General features: G+C 46.7%; 3 protein-coding genes, 1 long non-coding RNA gene and 1 pseudogene across 6 annotated transcripts; 3 read left to right on the forward strand and 2 right to left on the reverse strand.

The window, feature by feature from the left end:
* Positions 1-898: 898 nt before the first annotated feature.
* LOC120697100 lies at positions 899-4071 on the reverse strand. 2 transcript variants are annotated; one of them, XR_005684363.1, is made up of 3 exons: positions 3833-4071; positions 2557-2723; positions 899-1777 (listed from the first exon to the last, which is right to left on the reverse strand). It is a non-coding gene; the product is annotated as an uncharacterized LOC120697100 (long non-coding RNA). The 2 variants fall into 2 exon arrangements; XR_005684364.1 differs by having other exon boundaries at positions 2557-3549.
* Positions 1227-4655, forward strand: LOC120697098 (bidirectional sugar transporter SWEET3a-like). Of its 2 annotated transcripts, none has more exons than XR_005684362.1 (7): positions 1227-1329; positions 1458-1494; positions 1582-1804; positions 2567-2728; positions 3036-3155; positions 3345-3609; positions 4121-4655. XR_005684362.1 is itself a non-coding variant. In XM_039980234.1 (7 exons), exons 1-6 carry the CDS (start codon positions 1293-1295, stop codon positions 3498-3500), a joined length of 735 nt encoding a protein of 244 aa, XP_039836168.1. In that variant the 5' UTR covers positions 1227-1292; the 3' UTR covers positions 3501-3510; positions 4137-4655. The 2 variants fall into 2 exon arrangements, 1 of the variants encoding a protein (XP_039836168.1); XM_039980234.1 differs by having other exon boundaries at positions 3345-3510; positions 4137-4655.
* A 703-nt stretch (positions 4656-5358) lies between these two features.
* On the reverse strand, positions 5359-7314 carry LOC120697099 (annotated as a pseudogene).
* A 1223-nt stretch (positions 7315-8537) lies between these two features.
* LOC120700528 lies at positions 8538-14612 on the forward strand. The gene is made up of 8 exons (XM_039984785.1): positions 8538-8550; positions 8591-8908; positions 8996-9026; positions 11941-12015; positions 12142-12193; positions 12324-12431; positions 12583-12658; positions 14200-14612. The coding sequence occupies exons 1-8, from the start codon at positions 8538-8540 to the stop codon at positions 14268-14270; spliced, it is 744 nt and encodes a 247-aa protein (XP_039840719.1). The 3' UTR covers positions 14271-14612.
* Positions 14613-15628: 1016 nt separating this feature from the next.
* On the forward strand, positions 15629-16147 carry LOC120700529 (trigger factor-like). Its single transcript, XM_039984786.1, has one exon. The coding sequence runs from the start codon at positions 15629-15631 to the stop codon at positions 16145-16147; it is 519 nt and encodes a 172-aa protein (XP_039840720.1).
* Positions 16148-25933: the final 9786 nt, after the last annotated feature.

Raw genomic sequence — 25933 nt, forward strand, 5'->3', positions numbered from 1 at the left:
TTTTAGAATGGTACCTACCGATAATAAAAAAAAGTTTCCGGAGGCATGGATTGGATGCTACCAAAAATTTGATCACAAGACTGTTTGGGCCCCTGCTACTGACCCTCGGCCCACTACACTCTCAACTCAGACTCGAATAAATCGCAGCCTTGCCCTTGCAGGATGCTGAAAAGGGGATTGGGAGAGTATTACTACAGGACTTAACATTGTGCGCGCCAGACGTGAAAGGCAATATTCAGCTTCATGGAATGTTTGATTTTGACTTGCCTCCAGCTTTGCCTCTTCCAATGCTAAGCAGCTTCTTTGAGCTAACGGTCCAAATTAAACGAATCCTTGCGCAGGAGTGCTCACGATACTAAGAAAGCACTCAGTCCTCACATGATTATGCTTTTCTTTTTTGTCATGGTCTGATGATGATGATGCTGAGTCCTCAAAGCCACCCCCATCAAGCATTAGAGATTTTTTTATGTGCATAGAATAACTTTTTTTTTCTAAAGTTTGTCTAGCACTAAGACTGGTGAGCTGAGGAGAGGAAACACCCAAAATGAGACCACGAGTGATCCTGGGATGCAAATTATTTCAGAATCTAAGGATCCAGCATGGCCATATCATGATCATCCGACATCAATTGAAATTTGAAACACTTCAGTGGAGTCCTATTTCTTCTTTTTTCTGGGAAAAAAATGAGATGGATCTATCTAGTTGTTACATTTTCTGCAACTATAATTTATCTAACAACTATTACTCAGAAGTACCTAGAGGATACAACTCCATTATTCTCAGAAATTATTCATCTAACAAAGAATAATTCAGATATTTATTGTTTTCTTTTCGTCGTGCACTACTTACCACAATCCAAGAGCAATATTTGCAATAGAAATTTCAACATCACCCTACATCTGCATGGTCAAGCAATCTCATTCAATGTTATTATATAATAAACTACAACAGATGCTCCGGCAAACCAAGCCGCCCAATGCACCACAATCAAACATGAAAGCTTTTATGATTCTTAAAGGCTTATAGGTGGAATCTACTAGGTAGATGCCTGCCAAAATATGAAAGACTAAGACTTTGTCTGCTTTCCATTCACATATTTTTTCATATGAACAGAAAAGTAGGCAATTCACATGTAACATTCTACCATGGTGGCTTGAGCAATATCTTTGCCTCCTGCTTTAAAAATTATTTGCTTTCTATAAATAGGCCAGCATTATTGTAACCAATGTATCTGAATCATTTTAGCTCCTCGCCTCCTGTAGCAAGGCTAGTGAAGACTTCAGAGCATAAAAATGGTTACTAGCATACGTGTGATACTTGGAATTATAGGTTTTTTTTTGTTTACAACTACCTAATCAAGCTCACTTCATCATTGTTCTCAGTGGAAGGGTTTTCCCTGCTTATATTGAAAGCAAATTAATTCAACCTTCTAACACTACCTTGGCTCTTTTTTGCAGGATGTGCAGTCTGTATGCTTCTCTATTCAGCACCAATGTACATGATTACATCCTTAACTAATATGATCATAAACACAGCATGGCATACTACTTACTGTTGTATTGTTTTCACTTTGGTTTCCAGATTGACATTTAAAAGAGTAATCAAGGAGGCTAGTGTAGGCGAATTCTCATGCATACCGTATATCCTGACTCTGTTCAGCTGCCTCACATATAGCTGGTATGGTTTTCCAATTGTTAGCTCTGGGTGGAAGAACTTGACAGTTTTCCTCATCAGCTCAATAGGAGTAATCTTTGAAATATCATTCATCGGCATATACCTATGGTTTGCACCAAGAGAGAAAAAGGTAAGTCGTTTCTAAAGAACTCAATATTGTTCCTTAAGGTAGCTGGATGCTAATCTCTGTCAGGCTTCTCTAGTCATTTCCACTATCATACTTGATATGGTAAGCTCAAATCAGTAGGACATCAGCAGATCTAAACTGTAAAAAGTAGAAGCAAATGGGTTCACCCCCCACCCCCTACCCCACTCAAAAAAAAACTATACAGAACAAAATTCCGCATACTGCCACACAATATGCCAGTATACAGTTCAGCTCAAACTTCAAAGCAAATCAATTCCTTCATGCAGCGCCATGTAAGCAATTATTGAGGCCATGATGCGATTCCTCAATCTTCATGTTCAATTAGCCCTGCTAAAATGGATGTCATGTTGATTATGTGAATGTGTAAATATTATTGAAACATTCTCTCTTAATACAAAGATACGCGGCTCTCCTGCGTGTTCGAGAAAAGAAAAATATTATTGAAACATGGCTACCCAAAGGCAGCAACACAACAAATGTTAAATTAAGGTCTTGCTTTCTCTTAATTTACAAAAATCATATCATATATTCTTCTACAACACACACAATACATAACAAATATCCAAACTTTGTTTTTCCTTTATTCTTTAAACATAAATATATAATGATGCTATTACATTAGTTTTGTCCAGGTAGGCATCGAAGTTTTATGCATGTCAGCATGAAGTTTTTGAAAGTACCAAACTATGCCTAAAAAAGGATTCAGTATTCATGAGCTGACCAAGAATCCTTACAAATTTGCAGAAGCTCGTTATCCTAATTGTATCTCTGTTTCTGGCAATCTTCGGCATGACCATATTAATCTCATGCTTTATAATCCACACCCACCACATACGAAAGGTATTTGTTGGAAGTATTGGTGTATTGTCTGCCATGCTGATGTACAGCTCTCCTCTTGTTGCTGTGGTGAGTACTATTAGTTATAGCACCTCAAGAAACATGGACTGAGATACAAATAATTACAGGCATCATCACAAAATCACGCATATTGATCTAAGATTGACAAAATGTATGAAACTAGAATAAGTTCCATAAGATATGCAACAACTCTATAAATACTTCCCATATACTAAATTACTACATAAAAATGCATTAATATAGACAAGGAAAAAAAACTAGAAGAAAATAGTTTATAATTATGCACTTGATATTTTTTTCCATTTTTTGACACATTATCTAATTATTTAACCTTTTTGCAATCCCGCAATTGCAGAAACAAGTTGTAAGGACGAGAAGTGTGGAGTTCATGCCTTTCTACTTGTCATTGTTTTCCTTCTTAACCAGTTTAATCTGGATGGTATATGGACTCCTAGGCAGGGATCCCTATATTACGGTTGGTAACTTCATATGCAATCTCGTCAAATGAGGAAAAAACATAATAAAAGTAGGGCACTCCCCTACTGCTCTGTCAAAATGAACTACCTATGCAATCTGGACTTAAAATGAAATAAAAACATATTATCATGTGACTTCATTTGGTACAACCGCATTATTGTACTAACCTACCTGTTTTCTCCTGAAGTTGCCAAACTGTGTTGGGTGTGCAACAGGCATCCTTCAGTTGGTTGTCTACTGTATTTACAGCAGAAGCAAGGAAAGACCAAAGATGCAAAACAATATGGGAAATGATATGGAAGTGGCAACCAGTTGTAAAGACACGACAGAACATAAGCCTTGACATGGAACAAGTATACCCTCTTTTCCCCAGAAGCACCATTGCTGCATACCTAACATGAGAGGGAATATTATGGTGCCATTTGGAGTTTTGGATATTCACTTATTTGTTTGTTGTATACAATGTTTTCAAATCGGCTGGTCGGTCCTGGTCGCCTAGGGACCGACCAGGCGATTAATCGCGATTAGTCGACGACCAGGTCGACCTGGTCTAGCCTGGTCGTTCCCTAATCGTCCATATGTCTACATGTTCAGTATATACTATATAGTGTATATATAATTATATATATACAATATAGTATACAGCAAGCAATTCTGCAGGTTTTGGTGACTTACTTTTGATATTTGCTCTCCAGAACTCCAGCTTCTTGTCCAAAACTCCATATTCTTCTTGCTGAATCCCTGCTGCTGAAACAAAAAAAATGAAGTTGTTAGGAGAAAGTGAGAAACCTTCATGCTGCCCTGGTCGAGAAATGCCCTGGTCGACCGACTAATCGCGATTAGTGGACAACTAATCGGACGACCAGGTTTCTGGTCGCTCTGGTCGGGTCGGTGGTGCTGGTCGGACTTGGAGAACCGACCTGGGCGATTAATCGCGATTAATCAGACGACTTGAAAACATGGGTTGTATATCATGCAGCTAAATTGTCCTAAGACATCATCCAGAGAAGCCACAAAGTCAGAACATCCCATAATCAGTCATAAGCTATTAAGCTGAATGGTGAATGCAAATAAGGTCCACAATAAATCTAGAAGTTGGGTCCAAATAAAAACTGGAGTCCATCCATGCAACTACTCTGAGATACATATTGACAAAGTGGATCGGTTTCAGATCATTTCAAAAGCTAGCAATCATTGGCTGCCATTCGAAGTTGAGACATGTCATAAACTGCAAAGTTAACGATTGACTCCTTACCTCAAGACTTTTCGTGTCTATTAAGCTGAGTTGATCAAAATAATGTAATATCCATGGTCAGATTTCTATCAAAACTCAAGGAAATAGTCTTCATATTAAGTTCATACTGTGCGAGACCTCTTCTTGACAGCAGCTTCAAAATTCCAATGGCATTATCCTTCTAACTGATTGCCTCTCTGGTTACCTTGTACATGATATCTATTGATCAGCAAAATGCAGAAGAGATCAGTTTGGTAGCTTTAACATGCATTTAGTTATCTGCTACTTTCTAAAGTGAATTTTCTCACACCTTTTGGCATTAAATGCCCAAGAGGAAAACAAAAGGCAAGCAAAAAGCTGATTCCACGAAATTGATTTGAGTCAGTGAATGGGAATAAATAAACATATAATAAGATTTAAGTTGAAACTCACACTGACACCATCTGCTCACCAAAATAAAGCATGGACATACCAGGAATCCTCAACTTAGTGGACAGTGTTCAAGTTCATATGAGTGAATGAAGATAATAGATGCAGAGTTTTTACAAGGATAAAGTAAACTAACATTTGTGATGTAATAAGAATCAAGTAACACATACAATTACATATAGCCAACCAAAGAATATTAGATCATGTTTTTCTTCGATCAATGTAATATGAACTCTCAGCGGCACGAGTTCAAAAGGACATAAATAATATTGAAAGAACACCATGAGTTCCAAAGGCTGCAAAGAGAGCAAAACAGAGAGCGACATTTTTGACAGCACAATAATTCCATGATGGAATAAACTATTTGTCTGCTCAATTGTAACAAGGAAATACTTCTCTACGCAGTTACCTAATTGTGTGCATTCATATTTAGCAGTTTACATTGACAAATGAACTCCTGGGTAACAATAACACCATAATCACAGTCAGTCACACTGATATATTCATGATACAAAGATTACCAGCCAAGAAAGAAATATCAGTGAATTTGAAAATGTTAGATGATAATTTCTAGCATGTGATCGTGTAACGTCAAAAGAACATGTAATGGATGAAGACTGAAATCAGTACTAGCATCTTGCACTAAAGGATTACATTAATGTACAAAGCCCAAGATTAAGGTCTCGTCACCATGAGGTGCTATAAGGAAAATATACAAGATGGCTAGCTACAGATCTCACTGAAGGTGTTCTGAACAAACTGTGAAATCGCTTTAACAGCTTCCATTTCAGCATCATGTTGATTTAACCCTCTAGACTCTAGGTATTTTTTGCCAATCTTAAAAGAGTGGTCACCACCATCAATAACATGCAGTTCATTCTCTTGCGAGTGGACTCAAGTCTATCTAAGGGGCACAAACCATCTTTACTTCCCTGTTAACAAAAGTAAAAAGAGAAACACAATTTAGTAATTTACTATGTTTCACTTTACAATATCAGAAAAAAGATCAAGAGAAATTACATTACCTGAACAAACATTGTTGGAACCTTCATCTGTAATAGTGTCTCGTCTCTCACCGCTCCATTCACTCCCTAAGTTGAATAAAGCACAATGAGATGAAAATAAGATTGATTCCTCAAAATTGTAATTTAATGGTGATCAGTACAGGTTTCTGGTTATAGGAGTGAGGGATTGAAAACAACATGATGTCAGGTTCCAAGGACAGTTGGGAGCGGAAAACAAGCATGTTCAGAGAGGAACAAAATGAGAAATTTGTGGTCCCATCTCCAGGAATGGCAGTATTGATAACCACTTGTAACAAAACATCAATTCATAAAGCTACAAAATAGTGGGTGCAAAAGCAAGCACTTAAATGACACAGCAACCATCATCCGTTCGAATCAAAGCTACAAAGGAAATAGAAACCCATTTCTTATCTGGACATCAGTTTAAGAGTACCCAGTAGAAGATAATATTCAGGAACAAGGGAACCATAAAGAAATGTGCAGATCAACTAGACAGTGGCAGGATAGGAACCTTCAAAGGGTAACCCAAGCATACAACAGCAGAAACATCAATGTCATCGGAGCTTGCCACCATGCAGCTGACCCTGAGAATGTTGATACACCATAGTCAGATACTCATATCAGAACTCAGAAGAACATTTAGCGTTGATAACAGTCTACAAGCAATCAAATGTTGAACCAAGCAAAAAGACACATATTTGTCCACTGAAAATTACCTCGATCCCATGGACTTCCCCATCAAAATGAGAGGATGCTCCTGATACTTGGCGGCAGCATCCTTCACGACGCCCAGGTGATGATCAACAAGCTTCTCTGCCTTTGGCGGCGCCCTGCGCTTCCCACCTGACATATCTGCGAGTTAACATTGCCATGCCACCAGTTAGCTCTTGCTGACAAAATTTGATCCGGCGAAATGGCAGGCCAAGGATAACGAGTTAGCAACTACTACTTTCTACTGAATAAACTAACATGGGTAGTCAAAGGTCACCACTTCGACAGCATCCAGGGCGTCCTGCACCATCTCCTTCCAGCTAGCACAACCAATCCGGTTTAGCACATTATGTTGCAGGTCTCGCGGGAGATGAATGTTGTTTTACCAGAGAATGTATCAGAAGATCCGATTGACCGCTAGCGAGAGGCGGAGACAACTTACTGGACCATCCAATCGGAGGAGGAGGGGGCACCGGCGCCGTGGGCAAAGACGACCACCGGCTGACGTTTAGGCGTCCGCAGGGGAGGAGGTGGCGCCGGCGCCGGCGAGCTCTGATCCGCGAGGCGGCGCTTGGGAGCCATGAGGAACGGTGATTGAGGGGCGGGCGGAACAAACCCTAGTTTGGGATTGGGCCGCGGGGGGGACGGCAATGGATTGGCGGCCGCTGAGCGCGGGAAACTCCTCTTGCTTCCCGCCCTTCCACGGTCGTCCCGGACGGCGGCCAAGGAGGCAGGCGGGCCCTTCGGTATAGCGGGGGAGTAGGTGAAATGGCATATTTCTTGAGATTTTTTGTTTATTTCCTATTTTTCTTAACCTACTTTAATTAATAGTTAGCATAAACCATGGGACTCTAAGTTTATAAATACCCATTTTATCTTAGTATAATTGGATTACTAAATCAGATTAAATTTCTGAATGTTGCTTTTTCAACCCCAGTTGCTTCAGGGGTAGGTGTTGACGTGTTGTTGTTTAACCTTTCAATATGCTATTTATGTTATGCTGATAAGCCCATGGAGCCAAATAGCGGTGGTAACTTTAGTTTGGTGCTCACCAGCTCAACCATCCACCTAAGGCCACGCATTCTATTAGAATTTAATAAGTCATCTGATGATCCACAGATAAAAAAGGTTAATGGATCGGATATTCTACAATCAAAATCACAGTGCCTACTTAACCAACTCTCAACTGCAGAAAAGGAATACAATAGGAAGAAGTCCATTTTTTCACCATCCAACTATAGTCTCAGTTTTGCTTTTGACCATTGAACCTTAAAACCAGTAATATTTAGCCATGCAACTCTCAAAACCATTCATATTTGTCCATCGGATGGTTTTGCTGGGTGAATTTGGTGACATAAATGCCACATGGTGAAGGGCCCACATGTCAGCCCTCCTTTCTCTCCCTCTCTTCTATCCTCTCCTCTCCTCTCCTCTCTCTCTTCTCTCCTATCCCTATTCTCTTACCATGCCCCGGCGCGCCTCCCAGTGCACCGTCGGCAAGCGAGCTGAGCTCCGCCACGAGCCAAAATTTTCAAAATTACGAGTTTATTTTGATCAACTTATCTAAAAACGGAAGTAATGTCTCAACATCTCCAAATCTTATTGACGAAATTCAAAGATGTATTTTTTTATTTTTCTCAAACTTTTGAAAGGAGCTAGCCCATAGCTCCATTCCAGCATTTATTTTGTCATTAGCCCGGTTTATCTTTCAAGCATTCAACAGTCTTCAGCCAGTCTTAAAATGAAAACTTTCTAATGAACACAGAGTAATTTAATAATGTACCCATCAGGATTAATTTCCGGTAACATCGCAAAAGCAGAAATGACGAAACGAACAACAATGACAATGGTAGCGTGCCTAGAGAGCACTACCTCCACACCTATAAAAAAATAAAAAAGACATCGCCCTCCAATATATATATATATATATATATATATATATATATATATATATATATACTATCTTCTATACACGGTGGAGATGAGGGCCTCAGGTGAGCCGGCTGATCCCGTGCCGACACGTGTCTGTTTTAGGCGGAGGACCAGCACCTGCCCCGGAGAGAGGCGCTCGACGTGGGCTGTGGATTCCTCGCGCTCGCGTGCCGCGCGCGCACCGCCTCTCCTTACCGTGGGCCCCAACGCCTCACCCCGTATGCCGCACCCGCGCGGGTCGCTGCCTTCTCGTTCTGACCCTTTCCGCTTTCGTCTCCCTGCTGTGGAAGCGGGGTAGGGTTTGGGGAATCGGCCGCCGCCGCTGTCTTTGGAGGGCGGTTTCGTTGGTGTGCCCCGCCAGCGGCGAACGCGTCGGTGGTGCGCCGGTCGTCCGGGAAGCCCGCAGCGGCCGTCATGCAGGTGCGTGCCCCACTATGCGTCGAACCTCCCGCCTCTATCGTCCCAAGTCTTACTCACCGTTCTTTGCTGCCGGGTTCGTTGGTGTAGGTCACCGGCGGTGCCCAGTCCGTCAGCCGAGACTGCTGAAGCGCCCCGACCCGGAGATCAAGGCTAAACCATGTATTAATTACCGAATAAGGTCTCCGGCATAATACATGTTACATCAAGTGGAGTCCAGAGTCATACAGAGCTTTATTTAACACGTACATGAGGAGTAAAGTGACAACACAAAGCTACACAGAACAACCATAGGATAACAACTAGCATAACGACATGCAGGACTAGCTCTTCATCCATCACGGCTCCACTTGAAAAGCTTGGGTTCGGACACGATCTACTCGTAGTCTTCTGGCACAAAGTCAGGATCCTCTGGAGAAAAATCAACAGGGGTGAGTACAAAAGTACTCAGCAAGCTCCACCTCACCCTACGGGAGGGGAAATGACATGCACGACGCACATTGAGCACAATGCATTAGCAATGCAACTAATGGTATGCAATCCCTTCCCAACACAACCCACAATAGGTAGCTCACTAGTTGTCAGGACCATACCGTAGCCTGTCCATACCGTGGACACGGACCATTCGAATGGATTATACACTCTGCAGAGGTCGTACACTGTACCCACATGCTCGGCTGTCCGAACGGATAACCGACATAGCCGACACCCAGCCGTGGTCACGCCCCAGCCCGGCCGCACAAACCCTCGGGGCCTGACCCCAATGGTCTATACCCGTAAACCATCCCTGCGACCGTTAGGCTAACCAGTGGGATTAGGCTAAGTCCGGCCCATACCGGAACCTGTGGTCGTACTAAAGTAAGCTAGGTGAGATGTCAAAACAACTCGGTCCTTATGGTTCACCAGGGCAGCAACCATCCCTCAACATGTCAACTCGAGCCTACCACCACGGTAGCACTCACCTGCAAGTCTACCACCACGGTAGCGCCGGCTCCAGCATACCCAGCTGCCCTGGTCTTAGCCAGATCCCTTCGTATCCTATTCTCAGTTCTGGATATGCATGACTACTCAGATGCATGCATGAGCACACTCAATCACTCAAGTACTGGTATATGTAATCGATTCTAGACCCAGGCTACAGCTAACCGTCCTCACATGGATGCAACCGCTCACGTAGGGGTCGATGAAACTTGCCTTCGCTTGCGTACGCGTTGGCGGCGGCGGCTTCCTGCTCGTGGTACGGGTCTTCTGGCTCCTTGGCAGGCTCCTCCTCGGTCACTCCGTGATCTACGGGCAAGAACGGCACAACCGGCAAACAAACACAAGCAAGCAATAAAATAAGCTCAAATGGAGATGAAAGTAGGAGGAATAGATAGTATATGATTTGAGGAGAGTTTAGGAAAAAGAGTTACGTGAAAAGGAGTTGATATGAAGGAGATATTGAGTTTACAGTATTGATTGGTAGAATGATTTGGATTAAGTGCTCACGGCCTGGGGGTGTTTTGGGACTTTATTAGTGGAGTTAATGGTCGGGGGAGCTGCCTGCCATCTCACCTTGGCGCGGAACAGCTCGAGGAAGAGGATCAATTGTTGGAGCTTCGTTTTGTGAGTGAGCTGGGCTCGGGAGGAGTGGTTCAGCTGACGGAGCGAAGCGGCTCGGTGTGCTTGGCTGGTGACGGGGCTCGTCACGGCCTCGCTCCTTTTATAGGCGAGGAGAGAAGCAGTAGCGTTGCGCAAGGACGGGCGACGGCGTGGGCTGCGGTAGCTCGCCGTCAACGCGAATAGTGGCAGCGCTGAAGGCGTGAGCGTCGAGGCGGCAAAGCCGGCGAGGACGCTGCAGCAGCGTGGGCGAGGTGGGGACGCGGGAGCGGGCGGCACGGCGTGGTGCCGGCGGCAGTGCGCGGTACCGTCGTGGGGCCGGCGTGTCGCGCGTTCGCGAGCGAGAGCGAGTGCGGGTGAGGCGGTTCGGCGGAAAAAATCTCAGCCGGCACTGTGCATGGCGACCCCGATTTTTAGCGAGGTGGGTGCTGCCATGACGGGTCTTTTCAAGGTCAATGGTGTGGGTACTCTGTGGCTTCCAGGGAATAATGAGGTTATGGCAAAGGAGGTAGGCACTGTCATGATTGTTTGGGAATTATGGCATGGTACGTTGACTTGAGAGGCTTTTATGGAAAGAGATGAGATGATTTTTGTCGTAGGTGCAAGCATGCGTATGCTGGTTACTGGAGGGAACGAATGTACTAACGCAAGGCAAGAGTAAAAATAGTTTATCTAGTAGTTATGTAATAACTCGTATAACGTTAGTATTATTTTACGTTACTAGTTTAATTGCAACATAAGTTTTATTTTAGTGATTGTTGGAAATTGAGGCAGCCCTACTAAGTTGAGGATCTACACCAACTTATTTCAGAGTCGGTCAGCTTTAGTTACTTAGTGTACCAGGTCCTTTTGACTGCAGAGCCGCCTTTTACTTCCGGGAGGCAGAGCCTACCAACAGATGAAGCTGGCTTCCAGGTGGCAGAGCCAACCTTCGATGAAGCCCAGACCCTTTTGTGATTCCGGGTGGCAGAGCCAACCTTCGATGGATCACAACTTATACACTAAGTACTAAGCTTAACCGGAAGACTAACACTTATAAAGACACTTACCTTATTGGAGCAACAAATGAACACACACCTAGCACACTCTAGCTATGCTCACTTCTACCATGCCCTTGGATGTGTGTGGGATGGAATGGAGTAGTATGGCATTGCAAGGGGTGGCACCCTCCTTATATAGGCACCCATACCCCCTTGGATGAGTGACACATATCTAAGTTCTCTACAAATATCTATTTTTAGAAAATTCTAAATTTTACCATGACAATAAAATATCCAAGCTTCATGTCTTCTTATGAGTATTGTGGAACATTCTAGAACCTTGTCATGATGAACAAAATTATGCCATAGTTTATCCTTATTTTTATAAAACCTTCTAGAAATTTGCATTATATATTTCAACACCCCCTTAATCGTGATGAAAACTGAGATGTTACAGCTGCCCCCGCCCTGCTCTGGTTGCGCTCCAGACGGCACGCGGCTCTTCCCCTGCATTTTGGATCAGCTCCTAAGGTAATCACCAGATTTGTGTGATTCTAAGAGTTTCGAATCGGTGAGGGGGTGTGCTTCTTCTCCCATTTGGTGCTAATGACTGCATTTTTTGTTCGTGTGCTCAATCCTGCTCCGGCTGCACTCCAGCCGGCGCGCGGCTCTTCGCCTGCATTTTGGATCAGCTCTCCTAGGATGTAAGGTAATCACTACATCTGTGCGATTCTAAGAGTTTCGAAACGGTGAGGGGGTGTGCTTCTTCTCCCATTTGGTGCTGATGACTGTATTTTTGTTCCATGTGCTCGATGTGTGCCTGCTTCTATTCGCCACAGATGTGCTTCGTGCCTGCCTGTTTCTGTTCGCCGCTGGTCTTCCGTGCGGGCTCAGACGATACTCGGCTCTTCCCCTGCATTTTTGCCTCTGTAATTCCAGACCTTGTGGTAATGTCCAGATCTGTGCGATTCTATGAGTTCCTGATCGGTGAGGGGGTGTGCTGCTTCTCCCATTTGCTGCTGATGCCTGCGTTTTTGTTCCCCGCGCTTCGTGTGTGCCTGGTTCGTTCGCCGCTGCTGCTCGATGCGCACTCTGTAGCGGGTTAGCCCTGTCCGTCCAGCTGTCCGTGCTGATCTCTGCCTCCAGCTCGCCACGCCCTATTTCAGTTTGCCAGGTGTGTGCCTACTTTTAACCTTTGCATCTTATATTATACTTTTGCCACCGGTGTTTTTTGTGCGTGCGTGCTGTTTAAGATTATGCTTGCCTGCTGTGGTGATGATTTAAAACTTCTGATTATTGTGTGTGCGTCTTGCTTGTGTTAGGACCTGCCAACTACTATGGTAGTGTGCTATGTTTTTTATTCCTAATTCTATGCCACTCCCGTGAGATGCTCTTCTGCTATAGCCAGTTGGATGGATGATCCTGCCTCTTCTCGCCGACGTCGCAGGGACGTTGTGCCTTCCAGTGAAAGAAACGTACGTCGTAGGTGCCCTATACCTGAATTGGTTGCCTCCCGACGCCGGCGTCGTGAGGAGGCTGCTGCGGCCACTTTAGCTGCTCGTGTCGGCGCCGTTTCTGGTAGAAATGTGCGCCCGCGGCCCTCTATACCCTCTAACCTTTTGCCTGCAACAGACTCTGTTGTTTTAGCTTCAGCCTCTGTTGCTGTTGCCCCACGCCGTTATGTCGTCCCCAGTGAGTTGAACTCGAAACTTTTCTATTTTAAAAAAACTATAGTGCTCCTGTGTGTGATTAAGATGGCCGTTATTTATACATAGGAGACCATTTCTGTCTCCTTGTGTCTGTCCACGCCGCTAAAGAGAATAGGGCCAGGAGGATGACCAGGAACAGAAACAGGTCTTTGATGAGAAAAGGTTGTTTTCCCTTAGTCCCCATTATTTTGTGCTTTTGGAACATTTCTTTGGGTCAGCTTTCATGCTGTCTGCTCAAATATGTAGCCTCTGCCTTTTCTAAAACTTTGGCCGAGCCTGTGGTTGCCTTCCCAAAGGAATATGCGGCTTTATTAAAAGGTACAATTCTTGATTCTTTGGCTCCTCTGTTTCCCCTCAAACATCATCTCTCTTCTACGCTCGCACATCTTAGCACTTGGCCTTTTTGGTATAGAGACGTATTCTGTTCGTTCTTACTAGGGGGGGGGGGGGGCAAATTATGTCTGCAAGCATTGTGCCGCTGTTTTCTGGTACCAGGAGCGTGTCGTTAGTTTAAGTTCACATGCACAGCAGCGTATTGTCTACCATTCATGTTGCGGTGGTGGCCGTGTCTCCCTTCCAAAGCACAAGCCATTTCCCCAACCTTTGTGTGATTTGGTCAAATTTGATGGAGGGCGTGCATCTAAGAATTTCATGAAACTTATCAGACAGTACAATTCGATGTTTGCCTTTACCTCTTTGGGAGTAGACATTGACAAAACCATAAATACTGGTCGAGGCCCCTATATATTCAGAATCAACGGAGTGGTGCATCATCGTATTGGTTCGTTAATTCCAAATGAAGGGAATAGACCCCAATCTGCGCAGCTGTACATCTACAATATGCCCTCACATCCACTGTACATAACAACATGCTGCTGGTACCTCTATCCTATAACCGTGGGATCAGCAGCAGCCTATCCATCTAAGAATGGATTCTTTTGTGTGCTTCAGCATTTGGCACGGCTGACTATGAGATAGCATTTCTTTTGGCTTTTGCTTTTGACAGGTAACAGGACCGCATCGACTACACAGTATTCTTTTGGGTGTTCCACCATCAAACACCACCTACAGCCCTGAGACTAGCTATGTTTCAGAGGGAAGCCACATATCCACTTTGCACACAAAATATTGGAAACCACATTCAGAGTCATGACAGGCTGCTTCAACTGAACCACTTCCTCACCTTGTCAGCTCAAAATTGCAGTGAGCAGAAACCCGGTGAATTCTCCTTGCTGGTTTTAGCTTTGTGTGTGTTTACTTCACAAAATGTGCTCCTGCAGCACTCCTTCATTGCAGCTAAGCCACCTAGATGTACCTAGCAATTTCTGGTTCAGTATGTATTGCAGTACCTAAAAACTGCTGTGATCGTTATTCAGACCAGGACTAAATTATGAAGGCTGTGCTTTCCATTGTCTAAAAGCTTTTCTATTTCATGCAGCCGTAGTGCTGATCAGACAATTACTTAAACAAACAACAATTTACATGCACCTATAAACAAACTAGGTGTGCGCATTCGCTAATCATTATATCATTTTTGCTGGAAACAACAGACAGAGCAGTGCTTCATATAGCCGACAACATGGATACACATACATATAACATTACATTACATGACGGTGCGACAAGCGTAACATACAGAAACCGATAGGTTCCAACAGCCATTTTGAGGCACTCAAAAATAGTTCCACCTTATCTTATAACAACCAAACAACTACACAAACTTTATGGCCAACAAACAAACAACAACCATCTCAATTCTCATCCATAAACTATCTTCCAGTGCAGCAGTGCCAGCCCAGACATTTTCCTCAGCCCACACAGCAGCTCCATGAGCAAGCAAGCCGATGGAGTTGCTCAGACAATCATCAACAGCATCAAGAGTAATCGCTTCCGGGGTGTTTTGAAGCATGCTCAGATGATCTAGCGATTGAGCCCAACCAGACCTAAGAAGCAAATTGTTCATGCGAATAGTTTGGTTCTCCTTTCGAAGACCTTCCACCTCATTGAAACTGAAATCCTTAACCACAATACCAAACTCACGCTTTGCTGCTGCGATCATTGCATTAGCTGCGGCCTCCTCTGCTCCATCCTTTGTCTGCGATGCATGACCCGTTGCCTCAAGAAGAGTGAGCTCATCAATCTCATCTACTAAGGGAACAACCACAAACCCAGTGGCCACATAAAAACCATCAACACAGGTAAAAGAATAGAAAGGCGTCAACCCCTGTAGAACCTTCACCACATCATTCAGAATGGTACGAGCAGAGACGCAGGCACCAACACCTCCTCCTACACTGATGCAGGAACGCAACAAGAGCTGGCCAAATTAGAGCACAAAATAATCCCGTTTCACTCCCTGCATTTCAATCACGACACCCACAAATCACAGAGTGCACGGCCCTGGCATTTTTGCTGTTGCCTTCAGTGTTGGCACCATGGCCAGTGCTGCGATCTGCTCGGTCACCATCCTCCTCTTGGCTATGGCCGTATGTGCCTCCGTCTCCAGCGCCTCACACCCACTGGCGGCTGTGGAGGCAACAACAGACCACGCCGTCACCAAGGAGGAGGGCAACCTGCTACCAGTGCACAATGCCCATGACAAGGAAGAGATGGAGGAGGCCAAGGCCGGGGGACAACAAGGCAGTGCTCAGGAGGAAGATAAGAAGACCGGATCCTATTGGGGCAAGGCCAATAAGCTAGACGACGACGACGACGATGATAACGATGATTCCGATCATGATTCGGACTCGGACCATGATCACGATCACGATTCAGACTCGGACCATGATCGTGATCACGATTCAGACGGGGATTCTGATGACAATGATGACGATGACGATGATGATCACAAATCGAAGAATGAAAGGAAAAAGAATCACGCAGCTCAGGGGAGGAAAGGAGCTCCAGGTAGTAAGCGCGATGGTCAGCTGCCTAAGGTAGTGAAAAAGGTGTGAGCTTCATGCTTCCTGCAAAGATCATCATGAACAAATGAAGCTTAATTAGTAGATGCGTGCCTACCTTTCTCTTTGTGTCTGTAACTCTATAGTCTAGTAAAAAATAACTGTATAGTGACGTGTGACCCTGCTATTAGTAAGTATTGGACCCTGTGAGCTGAATGTATATGCAAATTTGAACCTGACAGTCCACCTGTCTTTCAGAAAAATGCACTCATTGTTCGGTTTCATCACTGGGTTACAGACTTGCAGGCATACTACTCCCGGGCAGGCTGCATGTTCGGCTGCTTTCTGATTTTGGGCTGAGGATTGTTATTTGTTAAGATTCAGTGGGCCAGCAGTTGTTTGATGAGGTTTGGTGGGCTGATTGTTCGTTTTGCTACTTACTATTTCTTTGATCAAACAGGTAATGCACGCAGACAAATTTTCAAACCAAAATAGTAAAAACTATGTAGAACATTTAAATGTATAACATTGAGTGTTTCTATGGCTGTGTTTAGTTCCAAAATTTATCTCTCCAAACTTCACTATTCACCCATCACATCAAATCTTTTGCCTCATGCATGGAGCATTAAATGTAGGTAAATAAAAAAAATTAATTGCATAATTTTGATGTACACGACGAGACGAATATTTTGAGCCTAGTTAGGTCATGATAGGACAACAATTACCACAAATAAATGAAAAGTGCTACAGTGTGCTACAGTGTTTGGTGTGACCCTTTTTACCACCATTTTACGAATCTAAACACAGCCTATGTGTGAATGTGAGAACATGCATGTTCACCGTGTCTTTTTTTTACTACGCATTATTGGCAAATAGTTAAATCGAAGAAAAAATAACCAATTCAAATCGTGTCAGTCCAAATCAGAATCTCTTGATGCAAGATCAACTTACCATTCTAGTGTTTGACTTCTTTTTTTCTAAGACGCTAGTTGTGCACTTGCATCGGACCACGTGGTGATATGCGATGTGCCGATGTTTATGGATTTAACACGCACTACTAGAAAATGGGCCATTGGTCCAGGCCAAAGGTACCAGCTGCTGTTGCAGCCGGTACATCGGTACCGGCTCGATGTACCGGCTGCAACAGCAGCTGGTACCTTTGACATTCGACCGACCTAGTGGAGGACAATTGACACCGGGTGGTGGTTCCAACCGGTTCCAATGTGTCAGCATAGGAACCGGTTTGAACCACCACCCGGTACCAAATGAGGGCGGCGCTATAGGCACAGGTTGATGGTAATAACCGGTTCCTATGGTGATGAAACGTGGCAGCTGCCAGGAGCTAGGGCCTAAGGCACCGGTTGGTGCCTTGACCCGGTGCTATTGAACAAAATTTAGCACCGGGTCATTGAAACCAAACGGTGCCTTTGACCCGAGCCTATAAATACCCCAGCCCCTCCCCCCTCCCGCGTAAGGAATTTTTTTCTTAATTGTTTTATTTATTTATATATTCTGTATAATTACTTTGTATAATTAGATAGAATTTAGTTTTTAATTAGATAGAATTTAGTTTTTAATTAGTTTGTATAATTAGATAGATTTTAGTTTGTATTATATATGTATATAGTATAATTATTTTATGTATAATTAGTTTGTATAATTAGTTTGTATAATTAGATAGAATTTTATTACTTTTATGTATAATTTTATTACACTGTATAATGTAATGAAGACGACGAGTAATGACGATGACAACGAGTAATGACGACGACGAGTATTACATGTATTGCACTGTATAATGTAATTGTCGGTACCCCAGGACTGGGGTACCCCCTCTTGCTGTGTCTAGGCAAGGGCCTTTGTAGTTATCCTTGACTACATCCAAACAGCTGGACCCCTGCGGTCCGAAGTCCTGTTCCCCCGACAACAATCCGGAGCTGTTCCACGACTGGGGAAGGTCCGGAGACGCCACGTGTCCCGGGAGAGGCAGGCACTCAAACGCAAGTAGCTGGGGCTCCGGACCTCCTGAGGAGTCCGGACCCCCGCGGAGTCCCGGACCCCTCATGGGGTCCTGGACCACCTGTATAGTGACCGGACCCCTCTCTGAGGGAAGAAGTCGACGCCCTGCCTCGGGGCGGTCCGGAGCCGACACGTGTCTACAGGCACAAGGCCGCTTACTAAGCCTCACCCACCGCTGCATTCATTGTGGTAGATGGACGTCCGCATTGTTGTAGCAGAAGGCGAGGCGTTTCATTGACCAGGGGACACTATTGATCGCGTATTACCAAGGTAGTGGAGCCGCTGGCGCCGCCCACGCCACGCCTGCCAGTCTGCCATAGCACATGGATACGACGGCTCGGTTTCGCCCATTATGACGCCTACATAATAGCCTCAGCAGGCCACGCCGCAAGCTACGCTACTCCAACGGGCACCTAGCTGACGGGACAAGGGAAGACCCCCTGGGTCAGAAGAGCAGCAGTACGCATATCGGAGGAAAAGATTCGTAACCACTGTTGTCTTTTAAGTACTCTGCGCAGTATGCTGCACAGCACGTTGGGCCCACTTGTCGGGGCCCAACGTCCAATGTATCCGCTCCCCCTTGATCTATAAAAGGAGGGGGCGCCGCTAGAAGACCTCAGGCTGGGTAAGTGCCAAGGCCAGCAGAGGATAGATTCATACACACCACCAAGAACAAAACATCTCCCAGTGGACGTAGGGTATTACGCTCCGGCGGCCCGAACCACTCTAAATCGTGTGTTCTTGAGTCCTTGTCTCAGCATAGATTCAGCCCCATCGCCTAGTACTTCCCCGAGTACTCCCTCACAGGGGAATAGGCGGGTGCGCTCCGCCACCCGGCTGTGGGTACCCCTAGAAACCCCACGACATTTTGGCGCCGTCCGTGGGGAAGAATAGGCGTTGGCTGGATCTTCAGGCTTCTGTGGCCGTGTTCATCCTCGGCAACGACGGACAAGAAGATGAAGAGGGGCATGGTGGCACCCACGCCGCATGCTGTGGCACTGGGGCGCCAGCGCCCTCGGTCCGACGGTGCACGGCAGCTGCGCCTGCTGTGCGTCGCCACTGCGACGCCTCAGAGCCGGCACGGTGGTGTGCGGGGGCGACGCCTGTCGCGTGCTGCCCCGCGCCATCCCAGTGTCGGCTCAAGGTTTTCTCTCAAGCAACGGCCATCCTTCCTCTCCGACGGCATGACGTCGGCTCAAGGCTTCCTCTCAACATGGAGCCCGGAGCCGACGGCCATCCCGGAGGAAGTTGGCCGTGTCGTCCGGCCGTCGCCAGCACCGGAGATCCGCCTCAGCGTAGCTCGGTGCTGCTGCAGACAAGGCCCCGTCGCCAGGTGCGGGGACCCCTGGCGCTAGCACCAAGGACAAGCCGGCGAACGACCGCACCTCTCCGCGCTCCACGTCCGGTCCATCTGCTGCGCAAGGGCGTCTGGTTTCCATCGGCAGACGACGACGACGGCTGGGGGCCTCTCCCACTCAAAGCCAAAGAATTTGTCTCATGCCATATAAGCATGTGACAGCTCTTAGGTAAGGAGGGATCCCCCGAGCTCCCGAGGTGATGCTGGATGATGCGGTTCAGGCACATCCAGGGCGCCTTCGCCTCCGACGACTATGAAGAATTCGGGAGTGGTCGCACCACTTCCAACCGGAGAAGGACACGCTGTATAGCATGCAGCCGTAGGTTACTCCTAAGAAAAGACTAAGAGAGAGTTCCTCCTTTGTAAAAACGTGGCGCCTACGTGTGTGTCCAGAGCGGTCAAGGTCCGACCTTGTAAACCCGACCTCTGGCCCTATCACACAAACAGGCAAAAAGCGGTCCGGAGCGGTGGAGGTCCGACCTCGTAATCCCGACCTCTGATGTATACCGTGACAACCACAATAATAAAGGAGATTTTCTTCTCAGTTTTACCTAGGCTCCATCCTGATTACATTTATTCGCCTTGGTTTAACTATTCTTTCCTCTTGAACGGAGTTTCCCTTGTTGCTAACAATCCAAGTTAAGTTGCTGGCTTGTGGTCAGGTGAAGACACCCCTTCTAGCTGGAAGGCAGTCCGGACCCCTAAGGACCTGCTCTGGAGAAGTGGTATTTGTATCCTGGGGTAGAGAAGATCCGCGTAGCTTAGCCTGGTAATGTACGCTAAGTTTACGTACTTCGCTACCCTGATACAAGTGCTCTAGTATCCGAGTCTGCTGTCTTTAGGAGTCCCGGGCTCCCTTCTAGTATAAGGTTTGGTTTCTTTGCATCTTACCATGAGGTCCGGTAACATGCTTCATCGGATCGTCAACAACGACCCAAGTCCACTCCGGTGGCCCGCTCCGGCGGAGACCGCTCGCCACGGTCGCTCCAAGTCCACTCCGGTGGCCCGCTCCGGCGGAGACCGCTCGCCACGGTCGACCCAAGTCCACTCCGGTGGCCCGCTCCGGCGGAGACCGCTCGCCACGGTCGCCCCAAGTCCACTCCGGTGGCCCGCTCCGGCGGAGACCGCTCGCCACGGTCGCTCCAAGTCCACTCCGGTGGCCCGCTCCGGCAGAGACCGCTCGCCACGGTCGCTCCAAGTCCACTCCGGTGGCCCGCTCCGGCGGAGACCGCTCGCCACGGTCGCTCCAAGTCCACTCCGGTGGCCCGCTCCGGCGGAGACCGCTCGCCACGGTCGCTCCAAGTGCCGGGTCCGGAAAGTGGTGCTTGCTCCCTGAGCGATCCGAGGGTTGTGTAGCCTCTTAGCTTGGTTCCGTACCCTAAGCCTACACCCTCGTCGCCCTGAGGAGAGCGCTCTAGTACCTGAACCTGGCAACAGGTGTACCAGCCTCAGGGGTCCGGAGCACCCGCTCTCTGCATGAGCACACCAACGCAATCGAGCTTGCGTGGAAACACATCACGATAGTGGCCCACCCGCGGGTTCGTACCTCTCCCTAGGTGGGCCCGGGGGCCACTGTCGGTACCCCAGGACTGGGGTACCCCCTCTTGCTGTGTCTAGGCAAGGGCCTTTGTAGTTATCCTTGACTACATCCAAACAGCTGGACCCCTGCGGTCCGAAGTCCTGTTCCCCCGACAACAATCCGGAGCTGTTCCACGACTGGGGAAGGTCCGGAGACGCCACGTGTCCCGGGAGAGGCAGGCACTCAAACGCAAGTAGCTGGGGCTCCGGACCTCCTGAGGAGTCCGGACCCCCGCGGAGTCCCGGACCCCTCATGGGGTCCTGGACCACCTGTATAGTGACCGGACCCCTCTCTGAGGGAAGAAGTCGACGCCCTGCCTCGGGGCGGTCCGGAGCCGACACGTGTCTACAGGCACAAGGCCGCTTACTAAGCCTCACCCACCGCTGCATTCATTGTGGTAGATGGACGTCCGCATTGTTGTAGCAGAAGGCGAGGCGTTTCATTGACCAGGGGACACTATTGATCGCGTATTACCAAGGTAGTGGAGCCGCTGGCGCCGCCCACGCCACGCCTGCCAGTCTGCCATAGCAGATGGATACGACGGCTCGGTTTCGCCCATTATGACGCCTACATAATAGCCTCAGCAGGCCACGCCGCAAGCTACGCTACTCCAACGGGCACCTAGCTGACGGGACAAGGGAAGACCCCCCTGGGTCAGAAGAGCAGCAGTACGCATATCGGAGGAAAAGATTCGTAACCACTGTTGTCTTTTAAGTACTCTGCGCAGTATGCTGCACAGCACGTTGGGCCCACTTGTCGGGGCCCAACGTCCAATGTATCTGCTCCCCCTTGATCTATAAAAGGAGGGGGCGCCGCTAGAAGACCTCAGGCTGGGTAAGTGCCAAGGCCAGCAGAGGATAGGTTCATACACACCACCAAGAACAAAACATCTCCCAGTGGACGTAGGGTATTACGCTCTGGCGGCCCGAACCACTCTAAATCGTGTGTTCTTGAGTCATTGTCTCAGCATAGATTCAGCCCCATCGCCTAGTACTTCCCCGAGTACTCCCTCACAGGGGAATAGGCGGGTGCGCTCCGCCACCCGGCTGTGGGTACCCCTAGAAACCCCACGACAGTAATGACGACGACGAGTAACGACGACGACGAGTAATTATTTTATGTACAATTCTTGATTACAAGTATTGCATTTATAATTTAGATTGATTTAAATTAATTTTCTAGCTCGAACCCGTTCGTATTCGCTCTCTAACTCACGCATTCGCCGTCCCTCGACCCTCGACCCCGACTCTCAACCCCGTCCCTCGACCCTCAACCCTCAACCCCGGTTTCTCGACCCCGTTCCACGACACACACACACACTCCCACTAACACACACAGACACAGACACACACACACACACACACACACACACACTCACTAACACACACAGACACACACACTCTCTCTCTCTAACACACACACAAACACACCCTAACACACACACTCTCTCACTAACACACACAGACACACACACTCTCTCTCTCTAACACACACACAAACACACCCTAACACACACTCTCACTAACACACACACAGACACACACACACACACACACACTCACTAACTCTATCTCTTTCTCTGTCCCTCTAACATACACACACACTCTCAAACACGCATATTCGTTCAAAGAATTGAATTCTCCTGCTTCATTTAAGGATGGACACATACTCTAACACATTTTTACGGTTTCAGTTAAGGATGGACCCCTTCGGTGATGACAAGGCCGCCAAGCAATACATGTTGGACGCAATAAATGAAGATACGAGGGCCAACACCACCCAGCCAATCGCTAAAGAAGATGCTCGGACAGCTGATTCGTTCCTGAATATGTCTGGAGATGCCGATGAAGAAGATGATGACTTTGTGCCGCCGCCCAATCAACAGCAGCATATTCCAGTACGAATCTTAAAACTATATGCATGATGACTTCGTTAGATTAGTTTTGCGATTAACATATCTTTTCTATAATTTAGTCGACCTCCGCATCGACTTCGTTGAGCCAGTCAAAAGGGAGACGCCGGCCAATCAAGAAAATGGAGGGAAGACAGGTCGTCACAGAAGTGGACGCAGAGGGCTGTCCAAGTGCTCCAGAGGCTGCTAGCACAAAATTTGTCAACCAATGTGGGGTTATTGTTCGGGCAAGAATTCCGATCACCACAAGACTATGGAAAACGAGCAAACCCGAAGAACAGCAACACGCCGTGCCTGCACATCAGAAGGAAATGCTATGGGTAGAACTCAAAGATATGTTCACTCTTTCTGAAGGAGTTGACCAAGAACTTATGAAGAAATGTGCCTTGAAAAAGATGGCCCTTGCCTTTGCAACTTTCAAGAAGAAGTTGTACATCAATTACATCAAGAAGGATAAGGAGCCGAACTGGGACGATCTTCCTTAGGTTAAACCATACTGGGAGGAGTTCAAACAATACAAACTATCAGAGGAAGCCCAAGAAAAATCTGAACATGCCAAAGTGAATGCAGCAAATAAGAAGTATAGCCACCACCTTGGGGCTGCCGTGTACAAGAAGTCAATAAAAAATGGCAGAAGATGGAGCAGGACCTTATGGATAGAGGCATCAGGCCGACGACTTGGGATTGGCCGGATAGATCCAAGTGGTGGTTATTTGCTAATGGCATGACACTAAACCAGTTGGATGGAAATTTGATCGTGCCCGAGCATATGCAAGAAGTGTCCCGCTATCTAGTCGCTGCAATAGATGAGACCCAACAAGGAATATTCCAGCCTCAAAGGGAGAATGATGAGCTGACAAGGGCATTAAAAAATCCGGAACACCCTGGACGAGCCCGCGGCATTGGCGTGGTCCCATGGAAAGTTGCTTGGGCCGGAAATTCCTCTTACAAGACTCACCGAAAGAGCAAAGCCGAACAGGAAGAGAAACTTCGTGCCATGCAAGAAGAGATGACAAGGAAGGTTGCGTCCTTGGAATCTCAGATGGACGCCAGGGTCAATAAGGCAGTGCAGCTAGCTCTGAGCCAAAGGGGCACTGCTGGGTCGCACCCGGATGTTGTGATAAGCCCGGTCTCTCAGCGACGCAGCAGCTGTGCATCCACAGCGGCGCCCGACGTACAAGCGGAACAGCAACCCCAGATTGAGCCAACGGCGGTAGATGACCAGAGGTATCCAGTGGACGATGTCACCATGCCGACACCGTGCGAGCTTCATGTGCGAGCAAGAAATATATCCATTCATGTCGCATACGGGTCAACCCTGCCCCTGAATCCTTCTACTACAATTCATGGAAGGCCGATACCCCCTGGCTACACCTCCGTCACAGTCGAGCAGATAGTTGGAAACAATGAGGATCTTGAGCTCGACTTCGTTGGAGGGGATGGAGAGAAGACATTGGGAGACGCACTGCATGGGGTCGTTCTATGGCGCAAGGCCGACATCAAACTTACTGCAAGCACAACGGCTCCCGTGCAGACCGATCGCCCGTCTCCGCGGTCTCCCTCACCGCCGTCCCCACAACCACCTCCTTCACCACCGTCTCCGCCGGCGCAAAGGGCCACGGGTACTCCAACTCCTCCTGACCCAGAAAAAGGAAAGAAAAAGACAGCATCCCTCCCAGCGGCTGGACCCTCAAAGAAGAAGCAGAAAACGGTCGAAAGAAAATTAACCTATGAGAAAACTACTGAGGAGTTGGAAGAGGAGACTGCTCGATATATAAAAGAATAATTGAAGCCTAAAGTCCCCCCGCCGAGGAAAAATGTACCTCTAGAACTAGGGAAAAAGCTTATCGCAAACCTAGACAACCCACCAAAACCGAAAAGCTTACCCTCGGACTATGATCGTACTCTGACAAAAGCACACAAGGTGAGAAATCTGAAGAAAAAATGTGACAAGACCATTCCTCAGCTTGGCACACAACAAAAAGGACTCGAGCCCCTCCGGGTGCCAGGGTTGCCACTCCTACACCCGACGGACGTACAACTCCAGGCGGACCTACAGGCCGCGATATTTTTTTCTGAAACTGGATTAACGATAGAGGAGGCAACGGGGCAAGTGGAGGCGGAAATCCCTGTCGCTCCCGTTCTTACTCCATTCCAGCATGGAAAACCTTTTGTCACTGAGGAAGAGGAGAAAAGTCTAGGCACGCAGATGTTCAATTTGCATAGATGGTACCTGCGAATGTCGAATGACCAAGGGAAAATATTTGGAGTCAAGTATCGTGACCATGATTTCTTCCGCGGGGAGGAGGACTTCTGGGTGTACTTCGAAGATTTATATCACATTTACCATCGACAATCCCTCGACGCCTCTATCATCACCATTTGGGTTTTGTAAGTATCACTTACCTCTACATTAATACTTTTTGTTAACAAGAACATAATTATATGTGTGCATTATAAAATTTCTATTATATCGTTTAGACAGGAGACCCAAAGAAGCCGAAAACATGGATGGCACCATCATATCGGCTTCATGTCTCCTTTGCTAGTGCTCAACGAAAATTACAAGGAAACGTGCCAAAACATGTACGATTCGTTGACTAGTCAAAATTACAAATCATATATATTCATACCATACAACTTTGGGTAAGCCTTGGTCGACTCAATCATCTATTATATTACTAAATAAATACTAAGTCGTCTAATGCATGTATGTATATATCATATCTATATCCGCAGTTATCATTGGATTTTACTCATACTTTCCATAGAGACCGGCAATCTTATAGTCTTTGACTCAATGAGAAATCCAAAATCTGCAATCCAACATATCCTAGACCCCTTGAACAGGTAAGTTCAGTTTGCACAATCAAATCTTTTTTCTGTTAGTAACAATTCATGAATATCAAACTTAACTTTGAGCGCAGGGTTTGGAAAAAAAATTGTGAAAAATAACAAAGGACGTGGTCAATG

The sequence above is a fragment of the Panicum virgatum genome, chromosome 3K (assembly GCF_016808335.1).
Source record: "Panicum virgatum strain AP13 chromosome 3K, P.virgatum_v5, whole genome shotgun sequence".
In the NCBI taxonomy this organism is placed as follows: domain Eukaryota; kingdom Viridiplantae; phylum Streptophyta; class Magnoliopsida; order Poales; family Poaceae; genus Panicum; species Panicum virgatum.

What these genes read in the sequence shown, in the direction of transcription:
- LOC120700529 (XM_039984786.1), top strand. Translation starts at nt 15,629, where the DNA reads ATGGCCAGTGCTGCGATCTGCTCGGTCACCATCCTCCTCTTGGCTATG.
- LOC120697098 (XM_039980234.1), top strand. Translation starts at nt 1,293, where the DNA reads ATGGTTACTAGCATACGTGTGATACTTGGAATTATAG. An exon ending in GCTCTCCTCTTGTTGCTGTG is followed by an intron (nt 2,729 to 3,035) that starts GTGAGTACTATT and finishes CCGCAATTGCAG; the next exon opens with AAACAAGTTGTAAGGACGAG. An exon ending in GCAGGGATCCCTATATTACG is followed by an intron (nt 3,156 to 3,344) that starts GTTGGTAACTTC and finishes TTTCTCCTGAAG; the next exon opens with TTGCCAAACTGTGTTGGGTG.
- LOC120700528 (XM_039984785.1), top strand. An exon ending in TGCCCAGTCCGTCAGCCGAG is followed by an intron (nt 9,027 to 11,940) that starts ACTGCTGAAGCG and finishes TGAGATGTTACA; the next exon opens with GCTGCCCCCGCCCTGCTCTG. An exon ending in CTGTAATTCCAGACCTTGTG is followed by an intron (nt 12,432 to 12,582) that starts GTAATGTCCAGA and finishes CGCACTCTGTAG; the next exon opens with CGGGTTAGCCCTGTCCGTCC.